This window comes from Equus asinus, chromosome 13 (genome assembly GCF_041296235.1).
Source record: "Equus asinus isolate D_3611 breed Donkey chromosome 13, EquAss-T2T_v2, whole genome shotgun sequence".
In the NCBI taxonomy this organism is placed as follows: domain Eukaryota; kingdom Metazoa; phylum Chordata; class Mammalia; order Perissodactyla; family Equidae; genus Equus; species Equus asinus.
In genome coordinates, this window is record NC_091802.1 from 62,222,055 (window position 1) to 62,243,843 (window position 21,789).

At 61.5% G+C, this 21,789-nt stretch overlaps 1 protein-coding gene across 1 annotated transcript; it reads left to right on the plus strand.

The window, feature by feature from the left end:
• The first annotated feature begins 1,404 nt into the window (after positions 1-1,404).
• Positions 1,405-16,318, plus strand: METRNL (meteorin like, glial cell differentiation regulator). The gene is made up of 4 exons (XM_014862947.3): positions 1,405-1,817; positions 7,055-7,440; positions 14,605-14,664; positions 15,836-16,318. The coding sequence occupies exons 1-4, from the start codon at positions 1,657-1,659 to the stop codon at positions 16,150-16,152; spliced, it is 924 nt and encodes a 307-aa protein (XP_014718433.3). The 5' UTR covers positions 1,405-1,656; the 3' UTR covers positions 16,153-16,318.
• Positions 16,319-21,789: the final 5,471 nt, after the last annotated feature.

The following is a 21,789-nucleotide window of genomic DNA, read 5'->3' on the forward strand; positions in this document are numbered from 1 at the left end:
CTGTGCCTCCACCTCAGCACACCGGGGGCTGCCGCCTCTCAGCTGAGCTGTTTGGGGCCCTGCAGAGTCAGGCTTCTCCTTGGGGTTAGACTTCAAGCCTCCAGCCAGATGAAGAGGTGAGACAGGCAAGTCCACAGGCACAGGAAGTCACTCCCCTCCCCCAGGTCACTTAAAATCCATCTTGGCTGGAAGAGAAATGCTAAAGCAGGTCAGGTTTCTCCACCATTTGATGCTGTCTGAGGCTCTGCAGCTCAGACCAACGCCAGAGTCCGATGTGCCAGGGCTCCCTCCCTCTCCTGGTACACCCTCACCATCCTCTGGAAGGCCATTGAGGCCCCACCCAGACCCAGCTCCTGGTGCCGGTGTCAGGCCCCCAAGCCAGAGAACGCCTCTCCTGTCCAGTCCCTGCTGGGGCTGCTGGTGTCCCCGCTGTCTCCCCCACTGGATGTCACGCACATGGTGGCCCCGGAGAAGGAAGCCACTCTCCTCGCGCTGTAGTCACCATGCCGGGTCCTGCTAGAATAAGGGTCTCAGTGGGAGATTTTGCATCCAGGGGCATTTGGCAATATCTGGAAACAGTCTGGGTTGCCAAACTTGGGAGTGTGAGCAGTGCTACCGACATGATGCTACTAAAACTCTCCAGCGCACAAGACGGTCCTCACCACGAGAATCAAGCGCAGACCGGTGAGGCAGGTGCCAGACCCACTCCAGAGCGGGGACGGGGGACGTGCGGGGAGCTCGCGGCGACGACGTACAGGAGCGGCGGCCTCAGGCCAGCAAACCTACAGCCTCCCCGTGGGGTGGGTGCTCCGGGGTCCGCCGCAGCTCAGCAGTGAGCCCGCCGCACCACCAGCCACAGTGGCCCCCGCTCCGCCCCTGGGCCGCAGAACCTCCTCAGAGCACACACAAAGTCTGCGGGGGTTGGGCGCCAGGACACCCCGACGGGTCAGGCTGGTCACACAGAACTGGCAGGCCAGGCGCCCACGCCACAGCTCACGTCCATTCCGGGCTCAGTCTGCACCCTGGGCCTCGGCCGCTGCGGACGGACCCGCCCGCCAGGCGCTCGGCTTGGGTCTGCACACGCTGGGGCTCAGGCCTCTCCCCGCCCCCGCTCGTCCGGGCCGGGGACCCGCTGCTGCCCCGCCCCTCCCGCCCTGGACGCTACTTTCCGGTCCCTTCTCCCCGTCCCTCGCGCGGAGCCCTCCTCTCCTGGCGTCCCGGCCTGTCCCACCCCCGGCACACGCCGCAGACACCGGTGGCGCAGCGCCCAGCCGAGCGCACTGGGGCGCTGGGGGCGGGACGGGGTTCGGGGGCGCGGGGCGGGGCGACCGGCGTGGGCGGGGCGGGGCGGGGCGGGGTCGCTGCGCGCGGGGCGTGGGCTCCGGGCGGGCGCCGCCCCGCAGCTGAGCCGGGACCCGGCAGCGGACTCGCAGACTTCAGAGGCTCGGCGGCGGCAGTGCGCGGCTCCGGCGGCTGCGGCAGCTCCACCGGCACGGAGTCCCCGGCTCTGGCCGGGATGGGCGGGCGGCCGCGCCGGGTGCGCGGGGGGCGCGCGACGTGACCCGCCTGGACTCGGAGCCCGGCCCGCGGCCGCGCCGCTCGAGGGTCTGCCGGGGAGCGCGGACGCGGGGCCGGCGGCTGAGCCGGAGCCAGAGCATGCGGGGCGCGGCGCGGGCGGCTGGGGGGCGCGCGGGGCAGCCGTGGCCGCGGCCCCCCGCCCCGGGCCCTGGACCCCTACGGCTGGCCGTGCTCCTGGCCGTGCTGCTGGGTGGCGCGAGCGCGCAGTACTCGAGCGACCTGTGCAGCTGGAAGGGGAGGTGAGTCCGCGCGGCGCGACCGGCCCCGGGTCCCCTCGGCTCCCTTCCTTCCCTGGGCTCCAGGCCGAGTGCCGTCGCCGCCGCCCCCGCCGCGGTTCTAGAACAAAAGAGCCCGCGGCGTCCCGGTGCCCTGGCCCGGAGGACGCCCAGGGGAGGCGCGCCTGCAGCGCGGCGGGGTCAGTCCGGCCGGGCCGCCCACTCGCCGCGCGCCAGTCCCCACTCGGGTCCCCGGGTGTCTCGGCTGCCGGCCCCGCGACCCCGCACCGGAGGCGGGCGGGGTTCGGTCCTCGGGTTGCCCGCCCCAGGCCAGGAGGAGCCAGGCCTGCGCTCAGGGCCGAGCGGGAAGGGCCACTCGGGCTCGCGGGAGGGAGCGGCGGCCTGGGTGGACTGAGGGGGCCCCTAGCGCTGGCGGCGTCCGTGCGGGTGGAGACGCGCGGGCAGACACCTGTGCGCGGGGCAGCGTGCGGGCCGGCCCGAGCCGGAGCCCCCGCCCCCGCCCTGTGAAGGTCAGGCCGCCCTTGGCCGCGCGCTGGGCTCGGCGACCCCCCCTCCACGCCCCTCCGCCGCGGCAGCGAGGACTTTTTTAAACAGAAGTGTGACAAGCAGAAAGAGTGCAGGGCGCAAGTGTGCGCGGGCAGAGTGTTCAGATGAGGGCGCAGCTACTCAGGATGAGACCACAGTCCGCCGAGGGCGCCCTGGCCCCGCGCTGGCAACGCGCAGTTGGAGAAGCCAGTTTTGTGTCTCGGAAGTTGCCGATTCAGGAGTTTTCAGAGGGAGGTGCGCCTCTCCTCCTCCGGAAACGCTGTGGGCTGGGGCCACCCTGGGTCCAGGTGTCGGGGTGTCTCATGGAGCAGGGCCCCCCTCAGCCCCTCGGGCCATGATGTCTGCTGGGAAGATTCCCGCTGGCAGACACCTCATGCTGGGGTGTCACGGGGTTATTCTGAGTGAAGACCGTTTTCCGAGAAGGTCGGGGTTGTGCCAGTGCGCTGGACTCTGCGTCAGCAGAGCAGCCGCTGGTCATCTTGGATACTTACAGACCCAGTTCTCTGTGGTCGCTGGCAGTCATCCCGCTCCTCTCTCCCTCCCGCCCCCCTCCCAGAGCGAAGGTCCTGGCCTCCTCAGGTTGGGCGCGTGGTGCCCTCCCTCCCTGCAGCTGAAATTCTCCCTGCTCACAGCAGAGCGGGGATGGAGAGGCTAAGGCTGGGGCCACGAGTGGCAGATCGCAGATCTGAGCTGGGGGAGGGTTGGCCTGGAGAATGCTGGCGCCAGTACAGAGCTGGCTGGGAGCCTGTGACTCTGACACACTCTGCTGGGGCTGCCCTTCCCCTCCCCCCTCCCCCCCAGTAATTAAAGTCTCTGGTTTGCAGCCTCTGCTGGATGAATCAGTGCACCCCCAAACTGAGGCCTTGGGGTGTCCTGCTTCAACAGATAAAAACAGAAACCCAGTCCCACCCTGTGAGCTTGAGTTTCCAGAGGAGGAGCTGACATCCTTTTCAGGTTCTTAGAGGGCCGTATGCCTGGAAGGGGATGCCTCCCCTGGAGCCCAGAGAGGGCTGTGAGTGAGAGCTGGTCAGGGGTCCACTAGCTCTTGGACCAAGCAGGTGTTTGCCTTGGCGGCGGGGGGCTGGGGGGGGGAGTCTCCCCCCTTCCTGTTCTCGTGCAGTCTCTTATCTACCTGGGGAAGCAGGGACGCTTGCCTGCAGCCCCTCTCCCTTTGTCATTGCTGATGTACCCCTGGTCAGGGACTCCCTCCACTTTCTTCCGCTCAGCCCAAAGGCAGAGCCGGGCAGAGGGCTGCCGCAGGGGCCTTTGGAGCTTCGGGTGCGATCTGGGGAGGAGACAGGGCCAGGCCACATTCCTGGAGCATAAGACCCCTTTGCCTTGTAATTGCTGCCCCCCCCACCCCCGTCACCAATATGCTTCACCATCATCTGACAGATGCTCGCTCTCGAAACCTGGGTGTGCTGGTTTGCCTGCTGACTCCGTGCATTTATGACTTTTTATGAGCTGTTCTAAAGACAGCACAGGGTGGTGCGAGCCCTGATATGCTGGGTGGATTCTGATCCCCTGATAGGAGGGGAGTTGCTCTTTATGACACTGGCCTCTCACACTTGACAGGCTGAAATGTGTTTCTGGGTGTTTCCAAGCAATAAAGTAGGAGGTTTTGAAATCCTTCTCCCTTGCGCAGGGGCCGGACAGCGCCCTGATCTTTATTAGGCAGGGGTCATAAAGGTGGACCATGGACTTTCCCACTGTTATGGGCAGGGCTCTCTTCTGCGATGTGGGACCTGAAAGATGGCTCTGGTCAGCAGAGCCTCTGGTTTCCGCTTGACCTAGGCTCTTCCCGATCTGAGTCAACAGGAGACTGTGGTTTCCTTCCCGGGCCTCAGGTCTGAGCCAGGCTGGGGGTGTGCGTGCGGTGGGATCTGCTGCCACCACACTGACCCCTTCGCATCCCCACCTCAACCTGGAATTTGCCATCTTTCCCATGAAGGTGCTCCACAGGTGTGTCCACCTGGGGGTGCCACTTGCCAACTCTTTTGGAAAAATGTGTTAATTCAGTTTGGATAATCGAAGATTGAGTCAGTCATCTCAGTTTCGTACGGTTGAATAGGACCGCAGTTTTTCCCGCATCTTTTAGCTTTGTGATAACATCGGAAAGCAGTTGTGTTATTTTTGCCTGGTTAGTGTGTCATTTGCGTGTCACGTGAAAATCACAAAATACGTCATCGACGACCATCACAGACAGGGTGCGTTTCTGCACCTCCAGCAGTTTTGCATAAATAGAAGTTTCTTCACGTTTGCTGTGGTGCCGGAAACTTAGACGTGAGAGATGTGACTACGTTTTCTGATAGGAACCAGATAGACCCCGAGTCCTTGACTTTACCCAGAGACCCAGTGGGCCCCAGGCTGAGGGGCTGGTGGTTCTTCTGGACTGAGCTGGTGTTTGTCTAAATGGGGCTCTTGCTTATCACACGCTGCTGACAGCCTGGGTTAAGGTGAGCAGCCCGGGCGAGTGCCTGGTCGGGTTCTTGTTGATCTTGATGTTTTAGGAGACTCTTCGAGAAGAGGTGGGTGGAGCCGTGGCAGACAGTCACCCTGAGGATGGGCGTGGACCCTTCTCTGTGTGCCAGTGAAGACATCAGTCAAAGGGTGAAGTAATGGGGTGCCATATTTCTTGTATGTCCACCTTCATTTAGTTCCTGGTCCTCTTTTAGTCAAGTGACTTAGTAATAAATGAAGCCAGGTTCACCCCACAAGATGCACATGGTCATCTGTGCGTGCTAGGGGAGGAGCCCCCAGACTCAGGCCGCCGTGGGTGGGCCACCTGTCCCATGAGGGCTCTCTGCTCCTGCCTGAGAAGTGGGTGGAAGATGGGCCCCCCCCCCTTTTCTCCTTCCTCTGCTTAGATTAAAGTGACTTACTGAGAGGTATCCAAGGTGTCTGGTGTGGGTTCTCCACTCTCTGGATCCCCAGGGCTCCCTGTCCCCCACTGAAAGGGAAGCGAAGCCTTGGACAGGATGGTTTTTGTGGGAGAGAGTTGAGGATTGGTGCGTAGGTATGGGGCAGGTGTCCGACTGCCCCTTGAGGCTGGAGACAGGAGAGGAAGGACACTAGGATAAAGTTTGTTTTGGCTGCATAAGAGCAAAGCTGATTATAGACGTCTGTGAGTGTATTGCCACCACTTACCATTTAGTCTAATTTTTTCACCCAGCACTATAATTATGCCCACCCCACGTATGTGTCAGATGAGCTTTTATGAGTGTTATTTGACTGTAATTTGTAAGTCTGTTCTGCATGTGCGGCCCCGGTAGGCATCGGAGGCTGGGCTGGCTGCTGGTGACCCAAGGCCTTGTGGGGGTGGGGAGCGGGGTTAGGAGGGTTCACCTCCTTGACACCTCCCTCTGATGTGGTCTGCAGGATGACTGTGCAGCCCCAGCCTGCAGCTGGCCGTCGTATGAAAAGTGAGGTTTTTCAGGGCCCGGAGCGTGAGTCACCAACAGTAAATGCAAACCATGTGTTATGTGTTTTCTCCTCTGCAGAAAGGGTTTCTGGTAACTCGCTCAGGCCAGGGCTCTGAATATAGCATTGTTTATTCCACATAAAAATCCTAAGAATGTGGGTGAACCTGTCTGAGGTCTGATCAGAACCAAATTTCATGTAACCGAACACGAAGCTGAAGTCACTGCTCGAGTTCCAGGGCTGCTCGTGGCTGTGACGTCACCCCAGCACAAGCTGGCATTTAGATTAAAATTTTGAGTAGGGGAAACTTGAATGTTTTTGATGGTTTCAATTTCTTGAAAACGTAACTTAACTTTGCTCAAGACCTGTCTCCCCGAGCCTGGTGCCTCATTTTTTCCGATTTAGCATTTGTTAGGAGTGGAGTCAGCTAGGACTCTGAGGACTCCGCTGGGAGTATGGGGCATCTCCACACGTTCCCTTCGTGTCCCTCCCTGTGGGGGACCTCGCCTTGCTTTTGTGTCTCGCTTTGATGACATTCTAGTTTATTGTTAAAAGTACAACTGGCAGTGCAGAGTCTTCGGGTTTGCCGATGAGTGAAGAGCAGTGAAGTCGTCACTGAGGAAAGTGACACTCAGGCCTAAGGCACAAGGCCGGACTCACCGATGGCCGCTCACCCCAAACTGCCCATGTTCCTAGGCACTTCAGGAGCCAGTCTCTGGATCAGGTTGTCTGTTGTGTGCCCTGCGCCCCATGGCACCTCCTGCAGTCTGAAGCTGCTGCATGTTTTCCACACTCAGTGGGAATCTCCCATCATTGCCTTGCCCTCGTTGGGTCTTCTGGAACTTGGGCTGGTGCCAAAGTCCTGCTGGTGTTTCCTTGATTCTGTTTGGGAAGACCCATTCCTTCCTTGACTCTCACCTCCCCTGTACCCATCGCCTCCCTGATTGACACGAGTGCCCGAAGCTGCAGCCCTGAAGGCAGCAGATGCTGAATGTCAGGGTGTCGAGAGGGCCTGGGAGCCAAGTGCCACCTGCACGCATCAGAGCACCGGCCCCGCCCGCTTGCTCTCTGGAGCAGACGCACTGGAGGGAGTGGGCAGGGAAGCTGTGCGGCTGTCCTCCCGGGAAGAGGGTCCCGTCTGCAGGGCCGAGGTGGCGCGGGCTGCCTGTGGGTGAGGGGCTGCTGGGAGGGGCCAGAGGGCCAGCACGTGTGTGGGCTTCCCCTGGGCGGGTGCGTGTGGGGCTGGGCCCTGGCTGACAGTGTCCCCTCCACAGTGGGCTGACGCACGAGGCGCACAGGAAGGAGGTGGAGCAGGTGTACCTGCGCTGTGCCGCGGGCGCTGTGGAGTGGATGTACCCCACCGGCGCTCTCATCGTCAACCTGAGGCCCAACACCTTCTTGCCCTCAAGACGCCTGACTCTCTGCATCAAGCCCCTCAGGGACTCCTCGGGGGCCAATATTTATTTGGAAAAAACTGGAGAACTGAAACTGCTGGTGCGGGACGGGGACCGTGGGCTCGGCCAGGTGCGCTGCTTCGACTTCGACCAGGGCGGCCTGTTCGTGGAGGCGACGCCCCAGCAGGACATCAGCAGGAGGACCACGGGTTTCCAGTATGAGCTGACCAGCCGGCGTGTGGGGTCGGACCTGCATGCTCTGTCAGGTGAGTGGTGTCCCCTGGGGTGGGAAGGGCTGGCCGCACCGGCTGCCTGGTCCTCCGGCAGTGACATTCCCTCCCGTCCCCCCTCAGCATAGTCTCTGTGAAAATGCTGCTCGCACCTGCACTTCAGACTTGGTGGGTCTGCCCAGGTGGCCCCGCGGGTGCCAGCAGACCCTCCTGGCGACATCCATGCAGTGCAGTGGATGTTGGACGCAGGGTGTCCCATTGGTGCTCTGGGTGTTTTTTTGACTTGGCGAAACAGCGTTGGTCTCCTAGGAAGTATGTTTGCAGAGGGCAGACAAGCGTCCCCTCATGATGGCCACGGGTCAGAGCGGAGAGCCGTGGCAGGCCATGGTCCTCGCCCTGACGTGCTCGTCCTCCGTGGACTAGTCATGGCTGTGATTTGAAGTGGAAGCTGTCACCGTTCAAACTGCCCCACCGTTTCTCCTGCCACACAGATTGGCTGAGTGTTTCTGGTGTCGGCTGCAGCCCCGACATGCGGAGGGTCAGGTGGGAGCCCCGGCTGATTCCCATTCCAGGGTGGTGCGCCGCTGCGACGTCCTGAGCCGCGGGCTGGTCCCGAGTTCCAGAGGCATTTTGTGGGTGGGTGTCAGTAAGGACTCCGCGGGTGTGGCGTGGAGACACCGACATGCCGGGAGAGGGGCTGCAGGTGGGGGAGCGGGCGCCTGGCGTCCTGTGAAGCAGCCCCCCGCCGCGGGCCCTCCTCTCAGGTGGCTGGGACAGTGTGGGCGCCTCTGCTGGGGATCTGGAGCGAGTTTCTGGGCAGCAAGGATGTCATGTGCACGTGGAGACGCGAGTTCTCTTTGGTTCCTCTTTCCTTTTTTCTTTTGAGGCGAGCAAACAGCTTTGCAGGGCCCTGTGTGGAGGGCAGTGTTGATCTCCGGAAAGTTCCACGGGTGGAGACCGAGGAGCGCGTGGCCCTGAGAGCCCTCACAGGGGCAGGTCTCAGTCCTCGTGCCATGAGCAGGCGCAGGGTTCCTGACTTTTAGGGACCGCCAGGCCAGAAGGGGCCCTGTGACCGGCGGGGATGGTGGTGGAGGCCTCAAGTGGTGGAGGCCCGGCAGGCAAGGTGTGGACACCCACAGTGTTCAGGGCGCCCCAGCACGGAGCACACTGTGGCCCCCATGTGAGCAGGGCCGAGGCGGAGACACCTGGTTTGAGGGGTGGCCCATTCCCAGAATGGTCTAGTCTCCACATTTTGGTGGGTAAAAGATTCCACTGGGGGAAGCAGATCTGCTAGGATCTGAAATTTAGACTTTCGTCCTGAATGTGAATCTACACTTCATTGTTCTGTGTTCTCGCTTAGATCAGTTTTCCAAACGTTAAATCTCTCTCACACTAAACTGGTCTGTTAGAAAGCTTCAGCGTGGGACGGCCCAGGTGGGACCACGCCCCCATGCTGTCCACCCAGGTGGGACCCCACTCAGGAATGTAGCTTTGGAAGCTGCTGTAAACCTCAAGACCTAAATAAAACTTTAAGCAGAGCAGTCTCTATCTTGATCACTGGCGATTAGGGTGGGTGGGAGAGCTGGGGGAAGAGACCACAGCCTCGCTCTGGGGGCCTAGAGAGAAATTCACAATTAAAATCTGAAAAAACTTAGTCCCCAAATTCCCTGTCTCTGACTGTGGTGATGGCCGGCTGCCAGAGCAGATAGTAGTACTTCCTTCGCTGATCAAATGCCGCTGGTCTTAGATACGTGGGGCTGTCACCTGTCCTCTCGTGGCCTGAGCTTTGTTCCACTTTTGCCAAGAGGCCATGGTGTGACCAGTGCTTCATCACCACATGCCCGAAAGCTTGTGTTTGCAGACTGTTTCTGGCATCGGTCACAGCCTGGGCTGACTCTCAGCTCCTGCTCCGCAGGGCAGGGTCTGTGCCCCCAGCTCCGTGTTTCCAGGCCGGGGCATGAGCAGGCTTGGGAATGGCCCATAGTGGGGTGACTAGCTGCCCTGGGCTCCTGTGGGGTTGCGGGGAGGGGGCCCTGCGTGATGGGTATAGGCCATTTGGTCATGGCCTGTGCTTGGCCTAGGCTGGGTGTTGGGCTGGCTGGGAATTCCCTTGTTGCCCCCCGACAGATGCCTGTCCAGCCCTGAGGGTCTGTTTCCCTCTGGGGCCCGCAGGGATCCAGGCATCCTGTGGGTGGTGGGGGGTGAGCATCCGTCTGCCCAGTGGCCCAGATGCTGGCCGGGGCAGCACAGGGACACACCGACTCTCAGAACTTAGGACGGGGCCCCAAATGTACCCAGGGCTCTGGAGCTGGGACCAGAAATGGGCACAGGTGTCAGCCCTCCCTGGGGCCCAGCTCCCCCGCCCCAAGGGAGACGAGGGGCAGCGTGGCTTGGGGGAGGCGGTGTATCCCTTCTCCCCGGGGTGTTCGCCTGTCATCAGGGGATGGGCCTGTAAGCCTTTAATGCCGAAGGAATGGGGACGTCGTGTGGGATGTCGGTGCCAGCCATCTGGCAGCGGTGCCAGCTCGGGGCCAGGTGGGCTCTCAGACGGGAGCGCGTGGCTCCCAGCTCTCTCCTGTTCTGGCAGTGGCTGCGGGAGACCTCAGTGAAACTGGGGCGTGACGCCAGGTGAGCGCACGCCCTCGGCCGGCCAGCAGTGCGACCAGTGATGCCTGCTAGGGCAGACTCACCTCTCCCTCCTGATGAGTCACAGGTTCTAGTTTGTGCTGACGGGAAAGAAGAGGCTCCAGGGCTGGAGACCCGGCCGAGAGGTGTGTGTCTGAGCCTGGCCCCCCTGCTGGGGCTCTGATGGTTCCACTGTGAGCGTTTGTAGCGAGCGTGTTGGCCTCATGTCCATTCATGTTGCATAATCAGCTTCCTCATGTGCACCGAGAAGCACCCATAGTTGGGGGGAGGCCAGCCATAGCTGGGAGTGGATAGGCAGGCTGCTCCCCGATGGGCACAGACAGAGGGGGAGGGGGGCCGTGGGAGGTGAGCCCAGCAGGAGGGCAGGACCTGCCCCCAGGGCCCTCCTCCTGCTCCGTGGGCCTCCTCAGGGCACCTGAGTGACTCGAGCACTCCTCCCACTGGCGATGAAACAACCTGGCAGGACACGGAAGGCTGGCGAGTGGCCAGATGCACTAAGTAGTGGGTGAGGCCTTTGCCACACCTGGCTGTGTGCTGAGGTCTGCTGGTGGAGCCTGGCCGGGCGTGCAGGGCTGCCCTCAAGGGTGGCGAGTGGAGGAGGGAGGAGGTCAAGGACACAGAGACAGACCCCGTCTCCTGCGTTTGCCTGGGCAGCCCAGGTGGGCCCTGGGTTCCGGTCTGTTCTTTTCTGCTCAGGAGCTGAGTAGCACGGCTCACCGGTGTGACCACATCCACGCTCTGGGGTTTGGGCTCCGTGCTGTGGCCACCCAGAGCAGGCCCCTGTGATCAGGTGCCTGGGGGAAGACTAGCGTTTTAGACCCATGGCGGGAGGGTGGGGTGGGCAGAGGGCCGCTGCCCCTGTGTTGGCCATGGACACACAAGTCCTCCCCTTGCTGGCTCATGGGTGCTGTGTGGTGTGGGTGGTCTGGGTCCCACAGTTTCTGATGGGCATCATCTTCCTGTCACTTTAAACTCACTGTTTGACAAGCTGGGCCGAGAGATCCTGAAGGGAGGCCCGGGGCACAGAGCCCTTGTCAGGAGCCCTCTGGCCTTGGTAGGTCCTGGGGGTGAACAGCAAACTTCAGAAGTGAAAAGAAACCTATTATTTCGTGGAAACAGAAAAGGAGAGAACTTAATTTTTTTCCAAGGATCATTAGTTCCCTGCACCAGTGGCTTCTCCAGCCACTGTAATTATTGTATAATTATTTTTCATCTCACCCATCTCTGGACTTTCAGGTGGAAGGGTGTGGCCTCCCCCAGCTTCCTCAGCAGGAGGAGGTGGCTGGTGAGACCAGAGTTCCCAAGAGGTGGGCCTCACAGACACGACCAGTCTGCCAGGCCCTGTGGGTCATCTCGGGGCGACGCCACCCTGCAGCCTGGAGCTCTGGAGAGTGTGGTGGTTGCTGGGACAGTTGAAGGAGGCTTGAGAGCCTTAAGTGGCAGCTGGGCCTCAGCTCACTTCGGCCACGGCCACAGTCTGGCCAGTCCGGCCCTTGCTCCTCCTTTCTCTTTGCTCCCTGTTAAAACGCGGCATCTGCCACTGTCACCAGCTGTGTCCAAGACTCCGAGGTGCTCTCGGGCACGGTTTTCCCTTTGGAAATTGTGTGCGTCCCCCTGGTCGTCCTCACTCAGGCAGTCCCACCCCCTGGACCAGCTGCCCATCTGCAGACCTCTCCTGGGCGTCAGGCTGCCCCTCCTGTGCCCAGGGCCCGACTCAAGGGGAGCCACCCACCCACCCTGCCAGCCTGCACCTGCTATCCTCACCTGGTGCCTGGGGGCCCCGGCGGGCCTCCCAGACCCTGTTTTTTCTTCTCCATTTAGCTCATTTATGCACATTCCAGAGTAATTTTCCTAAGACATCCACACCCCAGCCCTCCTCCCTCCGAGAACCAGGGGCCAGAATTCTGCCCAGCCTGTCGCCGCCCCCCCCATCTTCCCCGTAAGGAATGAGATGCGGTGTGTCCGACACCAGCACATTCCACAGCCTCTACGAGCCCAACCCGATTAATAATCGTTTCCAGATTGCTTCTCTTGGCGTCCACAGACTGGATTTTCTGCGAAGGTGACCTGCGTGGCGTAAAGCTCAGGCTGTAGGAGGGAAGTCCCCAGGGCGGCACTTCATTAGCTCAGCTGCTGATGGTATTGGCTCAGCTCACTGAGGCTTCTGGCAGGAGGGTCTGTAGGCTACCGACCACCCTCCCCCGGGGCCACCGGGGTACCCGCACCTTCTGCAGTGGAGCCAGGTGCCGGGACAGCTCATTGCACCTTTCTCCTCAGCTGTCAGCCGAGGTCCTGTGACCACGGAGAAGGCAGAGCTCTAGGGCCCTGAGGATGCATGCCCAGGCTGGGTCCAATCACGGTGTGGAGCCTGGGCCTGTCACTGACCCGGAGCCTGAGACACGCTTCTGAGGAGCTCCTGTGGACCCTCAGCAGCGTGTGGCCTGACCCCACAGCTCCAGCTCCTCCTGAAGGAGCTGCCCCTTGAGGGGAGCCCATGAGCGACTGTGGTTGCTGACCCGCCTTCTCTTCGGACAGCTGCCAAGGCTGCCCGCGCCCCACAGGGGGACCCCCAGCTGGGCCTCTGGCCCCTGGGCCTGGATGGGAGGTGTCACCCCTGCCACGCGCCCCTCAGTACCTGTCAGAGTGAACTGTGCCTCTGGGTGGAGCATGGGCCCCTCAGATGCCCCCAGTGCTGTATGTCCCCTTTTGCAACACTCCCGATGGGCAGAGGCCTCTGTCAGGCCCTGTGTGGGCAGCAGGCCCCCACCAGGCGAGAGGGATAGGGGTCCACACACGAGAGCCGAGTGCCACGGGTGGCAGAGGCTCCAAGACTTGGAGCTGGAGTGGGGGAGGCACCGCGGCCTCTCGGGTGCACTGGCCTGACTTCAGATGCGTCCGACAGGCTGTTCTTGCTCCAGGCTCCTTGACAGCTTAATAGACACAGCCGGCAGTGGGCGGGCTGGTGAGTCAGGCGCTCCGTGAGCTGGCCTGGGACGCGCACGTCCACCCCTGCCTGGGGCAGGACGGCCGGGGCCAGTGCTCCAGGCCTGTCTGCTGCCCAGGGCTCTACAGACCCTGAGCTGCCCAGGACGCTGCAAAGCCCAGGGTCTCTGTTGACCCCTGTGCCGGCGCCGTGGTCCACGCACATCTGGGCGCCGCGGGCCTCTCAGCTCCTGCTCCTCTGCCCACTGGGCCCCCCGAGTCACTGCTGCTTCCGGGGGCTCTGGGCTGCCCCCAGGCAAGTGACAGCTCAGCCCAGTTCAGGGGCAGCAAGGGCAGCCCACCAGGCGTGCTGACAGGGTTAGCTCCATCCAGGCCCGGTGGGCACCAAGGCCAGGGAGGTTCCGGGGCCCTCGGAACGTGCGAAGGCCGGGAGAGAGTCGTCCCAGGGAGATTTCAGACCAGCAGCTCCTACTGAGTTAGGAGAGTTTGTGGCAAAACCTAGAATCTCGAAATAGGTGAGGTAGAGGCCTTGAAAGGTGCACCATGAGAGCCAGAGAATAGAATTGCATTTTCCGAGATCCATCTCCTAGCACAGGGGTGCCGTGCCTGGAGGGGAGTCGCGGAGGCCCCAGCCTTTCTCACGCCGCACGCCTGTCGGAGGCTGTCTGGTGAAGGCAGGGGGAAGCCCACCGTGCAGGCCTGGTCTGGTTGGAGGAAGCGGCCCCACTGGATTTGGGGTCTCAGAGGGATTCTGTGAAAGGTGTTTGGAGGACCTCCGGCTCTGGGGAGGGGCCGGGCTGATGGCTCTGACTCGAACTCACCACTCCTGTCGTTCGGACAGGGCCCCATGGCCACAGTGGGCGACTGCTCTGTCCCGTTCACTGACACCTTTAGCAGAGCGGTGGCCTCATTGGTCCCTCTGGGCGGTGCCTTGCCCCCCGTAGAATCTCGGCGGCAGGTGCGACCCTGGGGAGCGGGCTATGTGGGAGTGGGTGAGCCCAGCGTTTTTGGGGTGTGGATGCAGAGGCCAGAGCAAGGGTGGCTCTCGGCCGGGCTGGTTAGGGCACGTGGCTTCGGGTCTGCACAGATGGGTTTTGCATTGATGATGGGCACTGAGGAGTGATTTGAACGAGAGTCGAGTGCTTGCTCGTCGGGTAGAGCTGCACCAACGAGCCAGGTGGGGCCAAGCTGGAAACCCCACTCTCAGTTGGGGAGCACGCCCATCGCATGTGGCGGGGTGGGCCTGGGCCTGGAGTCGGTCAGTCCCCCAGCCGTGTGGCCGAGGCTGCGTTTTCACTCCTGCTCTTGGGCGCCCTGGCTGCAGAGGCGTCAGAGCACCTACAGGGCGTGGTTGTATGAGGGCACACGTCCACACCCCCCAACCTGCTCCTGATCCCCTTCTCCCCCACAGCCCCCTGCAGTCCCGTCTGATCCCGCTCCTGACCCCCTTCTCTCCTGCAGCCCCCTGCAGTCCTGTCTGATCCCGCTCCTGACCCCCTTCTCTCCTGCAGCCCCCTGCAGTCCTGTCTGATCCTGCTCCTGACCCCCTTCTCCCCCGCAGCCCCCTGCAGTCCCATCTGATCCCGCTCTTGACCCCCTTCTCTCCTGCAGCCCCCTGCCGGCCCTGCAGCGATGCGGAGGTGCTCCTGGCCGTCTGCACCAGCGACTTCGGTGAGTGTGCTCCGGCTCCTGCCTCGTTGGGGGGCCCTGGTGGGCCTGGGAGAACCTTCTGGTACCAAACTCTCCAGGGGGAGGAGACTCAGCTGAAAGCGCTGGGCTCGGTGCCCCCTCCTCTCTGGACTGTGATCGTAGGAAAACGCTTTGCTTCCTCCTCACTGGAGAAAGGACTCCGGCCTGGGGGAGGGGCTTGCACACAGCAGGGGGAGTGTTGGGAATTCCCATTTGAGGGACCCCTTTGCACACGAGGCATCGCTCTCGAAGTCCCTGGTGCCAGCCTCACATCAGAAGCCTGCCCTCGCCCCGTCCCCACAGCCACCGCAGCCGGCGTTCGAGGCCCCGGTGGGGCTGAGGCTGAGGTCAGGGACTCAGCTGCCTGCTTGTGATGTTGGCCCAGATGCTCTCGGGTGGGTGGAAGCCCTCCGTGTGAGCTTGCGGAGTCGCTGCTGTGGCGCTGGACCCAGCTTGAGCCCCGGGCACCAAGGGCAGTGGGGCGGGCTCCTGTCACTTTCTGCTCTGCACGGAGGGCATCAGCGTCCCCATGCCCACTCTGCTCTCCTCCTTCCCGTCCCCTTCCTCCCCAAACACCAGCGTTTCTGCCCGATCCTGATACGGAAGTGCCACACAGCTTGTGTTGACTGTGGTCACTTTCTTCTTCTAACTTGAAAAGCTGATGCACAGTGTGATTTGTGTCTTCTGTCTTCCCCACTTACGTGGCTGGCCCTCGGTAGAAAACCTGATATGTCTGTGTGGCGGGACGAGCCCTGGGCAGCCTCATGCATGTGAGTTGTGCTTTTTTTCCTTTGGAGGAAGATTAGCCCTGAGCTAACATCTGCTGCCAATCCTCCTCTTTTTGCTGAGGAAGACTGGCCCTGAGCTAACATCCATGCTCATCTTCCTCTACTTTATATGTGGGACGCCTACCACATCATGGCTTGCCAAGCGGTGCCATGTCTGCCCCCGGGATCCGAACCGGTGAACCCTGGGCCGCCAAAGCGGAACGTGCGCACTTAACCGCTGCGCCACTGGGCCAGAGCTGAATTGTGGTTTTTAAGAGAACTCCTGGAACACAGAGTTCAGGGTCGGCTCCTGGTCCCGCTGCCCACCCGCTGCCAGTATTTGCTCATTGGGCACCCCACTGACCCCTGTCTCCTTCCCCCCGCAGTCGTCCGAGGCTCCATCCAGGATGTCACCCATGAGCTGGAGCAGCAGGAGTCGGCCATCCACCTGCACGTGAGCCGGCTCTACCGGCAGAAGAGCAGGGTCTTCCAGCCCGCCCCGGAGGGCAGCGGCTGGCGGGGCCGCATCACGACGCTGCTGGAGTGCGGTGTGAGGCCCGGGCACGGGGAGTTCCTCTTCACCGGCCACATGCACTTTGGGGAGGCCCGGCTCGGCTGCGCCCCGCGCTTTAAGGACTTCCAGAGGATGTACAGGGACGCCGAGGAGACGGGGCTGAACCCCTGCGAGATGGGCGCGGAGTGACCACTGCTGGTGCCGCGGCGGACGCCCCAGTGCTCAAGCTACGGAGGCACACACCGCGTCCGACCCCACAGGGTCCCGGCCAAGGACTGATTGATTGGAAATGCTGTAAAATGCAAACTAAGTTATTATATATTTTTTAAAAAAAGAAACGTCCATAGGAAGCAAACTCTCGTGTCTTAAAATGCCTTTGTGTGTCATTTCGTGCTGTTTTTCAAAAGCATCTGGAGTCATTGCGTTGGCGGGTGTGTGGGGTGGGTGCTGGGGCCGTCACCTGCCGCGGACACTCGCACCAGGCTTTGCAAAGCTTGGGCACCATTCAGAGTTGTTTCTTACGTCGGAAATCTATGGGGCCAAATATTTATTTTTCTGCTTTGTTGTTTCTTTGTAAAGAATGTGCTTTGCCAGCTGTGGCCATCTTGGGCTGCAGGCTATTTCCATTCCAGAGAATAAGGACCAGCGTCTGATGGAGCCGTGGCCCTGTGGGGCGTGCACTGTGCTTGGTGGGGTGCCCCCCTTGGGCCTCTCTTGGGCTCAGCTCTGAGTGTGGCTGTCACCCCCCCACTCCAGAAAGTGTGACTTGGCCTCAGCCAGATGTGCCCTCCTCCTTCCTGGAGGACCCCCCCACATCCTGTTGACCCAGAGCCTGCCCTTTGACCCCAGCTTCCTCCAAATGCCTGAGCCTACCGCAAGTAGCTGGACACCTGGGGACTGGTCTGTGCTGACCCCCAGATCCTCAAGGATGAGTTAGTGTCCTGGGGCGGCCGTAACAACTGACCGCAAACTGGGGGCTTAAAACCACAGACACTTATCCTCTCAGTTCTGGAGGCCACTTGTCCAAAACCAAGGTGTCGGCAGGGCCATGCTCCCTCCAGAACTTCGGGGGAGGCTCCTTTCTGCCTCCTCCAGCATCTGGCGGCTGCTGACAATCCTCAGCCTGTAGGGGCATCGCTCGGTCTCTGTTCCACCATCACGTGGCTTCTTCCCTGTGTGTCCTGTGACCTCTCCTCCTCTTATAAGGTCACCAGTGATTGAATTTAGGGCCCACCCCGTGACCTCACTGTAACTAATTACGTCTGCAAAGACCACGTTTCCAAATATGTTCACATTCACTGGCTCTGGGTGGATGTGAATTTTGGGGGACACTATTCACCCCAGTACAGGGGCCTTTAGGGTGTCAGGTGATCAGTCGTGAGCCTGCATCCTCATCTACGAATCAGATGATTCTCCTGAGCAGCTTCTGAGACCGAAGGGGGACCTGGCAGAGGCCAGCACTGGTCAGTGGGCACGCACCAGCTGCACTGAAGACTCGGGCACACCGTGTGGCCACATGGAGGCACTGTATGCCAGCTCAGGTGTGCACCAGCTCAGGTGTGCCCTGGCTCAGGTGTGCCCTGGCTCAGGTGTGTACCAGCTCGGGTGTGCCCTGGCTCAGCTGTGCCCTGGCTCAGGTGTGTACCAGCTCGGGTGTGCCCTGGCTCAGCTGTGCCCTGGCTCAGGTGTGCTTGGCACAGTTGTGAGCTGACACAGATGTGGCCTGGCTCAGGCGTGCGCCGGTTCAGGCGTGTGCTGATCAGGTGTGTGCTGGCTCAGGTCTGTGGGTTCCTGCAGGTCATGACAAGAAGCAGGTGCTCAACACCTGCGCAACAAGTACAAGCATGGGCGAGGACCTAGGGCAGCCGGGTTGGGAGCAGGTCCTCCTGTGGCTAATCGTTGAGACGCGCCATGCCAGGAGGGCGCGTGTAGCAGCAGCAGCCGTGCCAGGTCCACGGTGGGGCGGGGCTGGATCTGCCCGGGATGGTGCGTTGGGGTTTCTGGGCCTCCGGGCAGCAGATGCTGCAGAACCGGAAGGTCAGGCTTTGGTTTCTGGGCTGGTTGTCCTCAGGTTGGCGCAGAGACACTGGGATCTGCCTGAGGGGGGCGGGGGGCCTGAGCCTGCGTGTTGATGGCAATGGGCAGCAGCACTCCCCCCACCTGAGGCCTGGGCTCTTCAAAAAGTGCCATGGGCAGCAGCCTGGAGCTGGCTGGGGTGGAGGCTGCTCGAGGGGTGAGGAAGCGTCCCCCCCCTGGAACCTGCCTTTGCCCTGAGCAGGGGGGGCAGGAGGGGGTTGGTGCTGAGGGTCCAGCCCTGCAGGGGGGTGCCTGGTGCTGGCACGCAGGAGCCTTGCTCTCCACGGCCTGCGAGATTAGTACAGCAGAGCACCCCAGCGATCCAGGGCCGCTCTGTGCTGGGCAGCGGCTGGAAGGGTCACCCTTTCTGAGGGAGCACAGAGCCCCTGCCCCGTGACCTCCTGCTGCCAGAGCCCCTGTGGGCCTCTGAGGCCACGGTGTGCCCCATTCCGCTCTCTGACACAGAGCTCCTGCCCTCCCATGTCTGTCCTTGGGGAAGGCTCCACACTGTGGAGCCCTGAGGGACCAGGCTGGACACTGGGAGGATCTCCAGAGGGCACTCTGGCTGACCAGCGGCTCTGTCCCTGCTCGGTCACTGTGTGGACGGAGACATGGGCACCCTTCTGTGGCTCCGTCCACAGCTTGAAGGGGAGGCGCAAAGGAGCCCTCGAGTCTGGGCCCGGCGTGCCCCAGATCCCACCTTCCTCCTGCCAAGCTGCACACCCCTGTTGACCCCTCCCTCCTCCTCCTGTATCCATCTGTCCTGCTGTAACTGACGAGCCCAGGCCCGCCGCAGCACTGTTTTCCCTGCTCCTGTCTCTTCCTTTCACTGCTCCACTTGTAGGGAGTGAAGCCTCGAGCCTCCTCTCCTCCCTGTGCGTTTCCCAGCTCAAACAGGGCCGGGTGCACGGCACAGGCCGGCCAAGGCCCCGCACGACCCCGCAAACGCAGCCTCCTGGCAAATCCTAAGCGACATCCTTTTTCTCTTGGCCTCAGGGGCCTTGGACACCCCTTTTTTCTAAAGACGTTCCTCAGACGCTGTTGGAAGGAGCCCCAGGTTCGGGCCTGTCCATCGACATCAAGAGCAGGAAAAGCAGTTGCTTCCCGAGATCCTCGGCCCCCCATGCATCCGTGGGCAGCAGGCTCTCATCTCCTGGTGCCCCTCCTGTGCCCAGGGTCCTGCACCAGGTATCTGCCTGGAGGAGCCGGGGTGGAATGGACCACAGGTGTGAGGGACTTCGCGTTCACCTGGGGTCTGGCCACAGCCCACACTCACCCACGTGGCCCATTGGGACCCAGGGGAACCTCTGACTGCTACATGTGAGTGCCCCTGTCCTGGCTTCTGGTGGCAAGCTGGCCCCCAGGCAAGGGCCCCCAGTGATGTCCCAGGCCAAGCTGGCAAGCCCAACACACACCCTGTTGGCGCTACAGACAAGAATGGGGCTTTGAGTCAGACATACCCTCAGGACTGTCCCTCCAGCTCCAGCACTGGGACCCTGCTCTCGGGGGTAGCTGGGGACCACTAGTGTGTAAACCCACAGATGTGAGTCGTACTGGTGTGAGGTGGCAGCTGGTGCTGAAGGAAAAGGGGCAGAGCAGGGCCTGGGTGGAGAGTGTGGGGGCGCAAGGACAGCAGAACTGCAGTTTTAACAATGGTGGTTGGGGTGGGATTTGAGCCAGGCCTTGAGGTGGGGAGAGTCACGGCCTTCTTGGTATCTGGGAGAAGCAGACATGCCATGCAAAGGTCCTGGGGTGGAAGTGGCGGACGGGCCAGGGAGAGGGTTGGAGCTCCACATGACTTTTACAAAGTTTGCTTTCTGGCTCTTGTCAGCACTGAGAAAACAGTTGCTTGGCCCCTGTGATAGAAGAACGGGGTCTCCTGTCGACAATTTGTGTTTCTTTGATTCCTAGCTGGGTGGGCCATGTTTCCATGCATGTGGTCCCTGTCTTGTCTGTCATCTGATCACATCCTTACCCATCGTGGATGATGGAATAATGGCCCCCAAAGAAATCCTCACCCCATCCCTGGGACCTGTGACTGTGTTTCCTTACATGGCAGAGGGAATTGAAGTTGCTGATCAGATGGGGACAAGATATGGGTCAAGTGGTGGGCCTGATGTTGTCACGGGGTCCTGAGCAGTGGAAGATGGAGGTGGAGGAGAGAACCAGAGAGACACTGGCTGTGCAAGTGGAGGATGAGCTGTGAGGCGAGGGATGGGCGCCTCCAGAAGCTGGGAAGGCGGGAGGCGTTCTCCCAAGCCTCCGGAAGGATCCTGCCCTCGGGCGCCTGACTCAGCCCATGCGGCTCCTGTGGGACCTCAGACCTCCAGAGCCAGGGACGATAAACTCATGCTGTTTAAGCCGAAGGAGTTAGTGGTGATTTGTTACAGCGGCTGGAAGAGATGAAGACCCCATGAGCCTTCTTGCCTGGGGTCAGGGGTCTGGGCAGGTCCCCCTAAAGTTGTGTGTAAAGTGCTGCATTATGTGTCTCTGTGCATCGCTTTCATCAGAATCTCAAACTTGGGGGCGTGACTCCGAGGAGGTGGAGACTGCAGGGTGGTGTGGTTTCCTCACCGATTTGTAGGGGGTTGTGCTCTTTCCCTCCCTTTGTGTCTCTGTCTCTTTGTCTGTCTCTCTCTCTGTCTCCTGCTGTCTCTCTCTCTCCCTCTGTCTGTCTCTCCCTCTGTGATCTCGCATTTTTTCCTCTTTGCCGACCAGCTACATTGTAACTTGCTGCCTCAAAGTCCCTGCGGGAGCCGCCTGCTTCCAGGTGTGGTTCCAGCGCTGTAGGGACGCGCCCGCCCACACCTGGGCTCACCTGTCCTGAGTCACCCTCTCGACTCAGGCAGTGAGGACAGGGTCCTCCGTTGACATTCACCAGTCCAGGTGGTTCCCACCGGCCTCAGTAACACCCCCCATGGGGCCCACCTGCGGCTGCCTCCTCCGCCCAGCACCCCAGGACCCTCTTGCTCGTGGGCGGCCCATCGTGGGTCCTGCGTGTGCTGATGTGCTCCTGGGCCCTGTCCCCGTCACCCTCTCCTCTCCGTGACACGCCGCAGGTCTGCAGACACCCACCTTCCCCAGCTCCTCTTCTGTGGCTGGGTTTCAGGACCTCACCTGTTGCCCCCAGGTGCCCCAGTCCTGCGTTTCAGCCACACCCAGCCTCCACTCACCTGCACACATGACACAGACGTGGCAAGATAGGGTGGGGTCAGAAGGGCGCCCGGTGGCACAGGAGGACCCTGCTGGGACAGCCACACTGGGGCAGGTGTGAGCACAGCGGGGGATCTGGGCCTGGACTCACCTCTCTGGCACACGAGGGTCCCGCTTGCAAAGGGTGGTCCGTGCTGTGGTCTTGGCTGGGTTTGCCCCTGGGGTAGCCCCACATTGAGATGAGGATGCTGGGGCTCAGGGTGCATAACTCCCTTGAAAGCTCTAAGGGGAGGGCCAGTGGGGAGCCCAGCCTGGGACTTTCCCCCCCGAGCACTATATCCGGCCCCACAAATGGCTGGGCTGCGTTTCTCATCTTCTGAGGCTACCCCCAGCGGGCTCCAAGAGCTGCCGAGACTTTTCCAAGATAAGGCTCCTCCCAGCAGCTCCTCAGCCCTTCGTCCCCCTGATTTGGGGAAGGAGGAGGGAAGGCACCTTCCTGCCCTGAGAACCCCCCCATTGTCCGCTGGGTGAGGGTTGTCACTGCAGGGACTGCCCCCAGTGCTCAGGCCGAGGGCGGCTGCACCTTGACCCCACGCC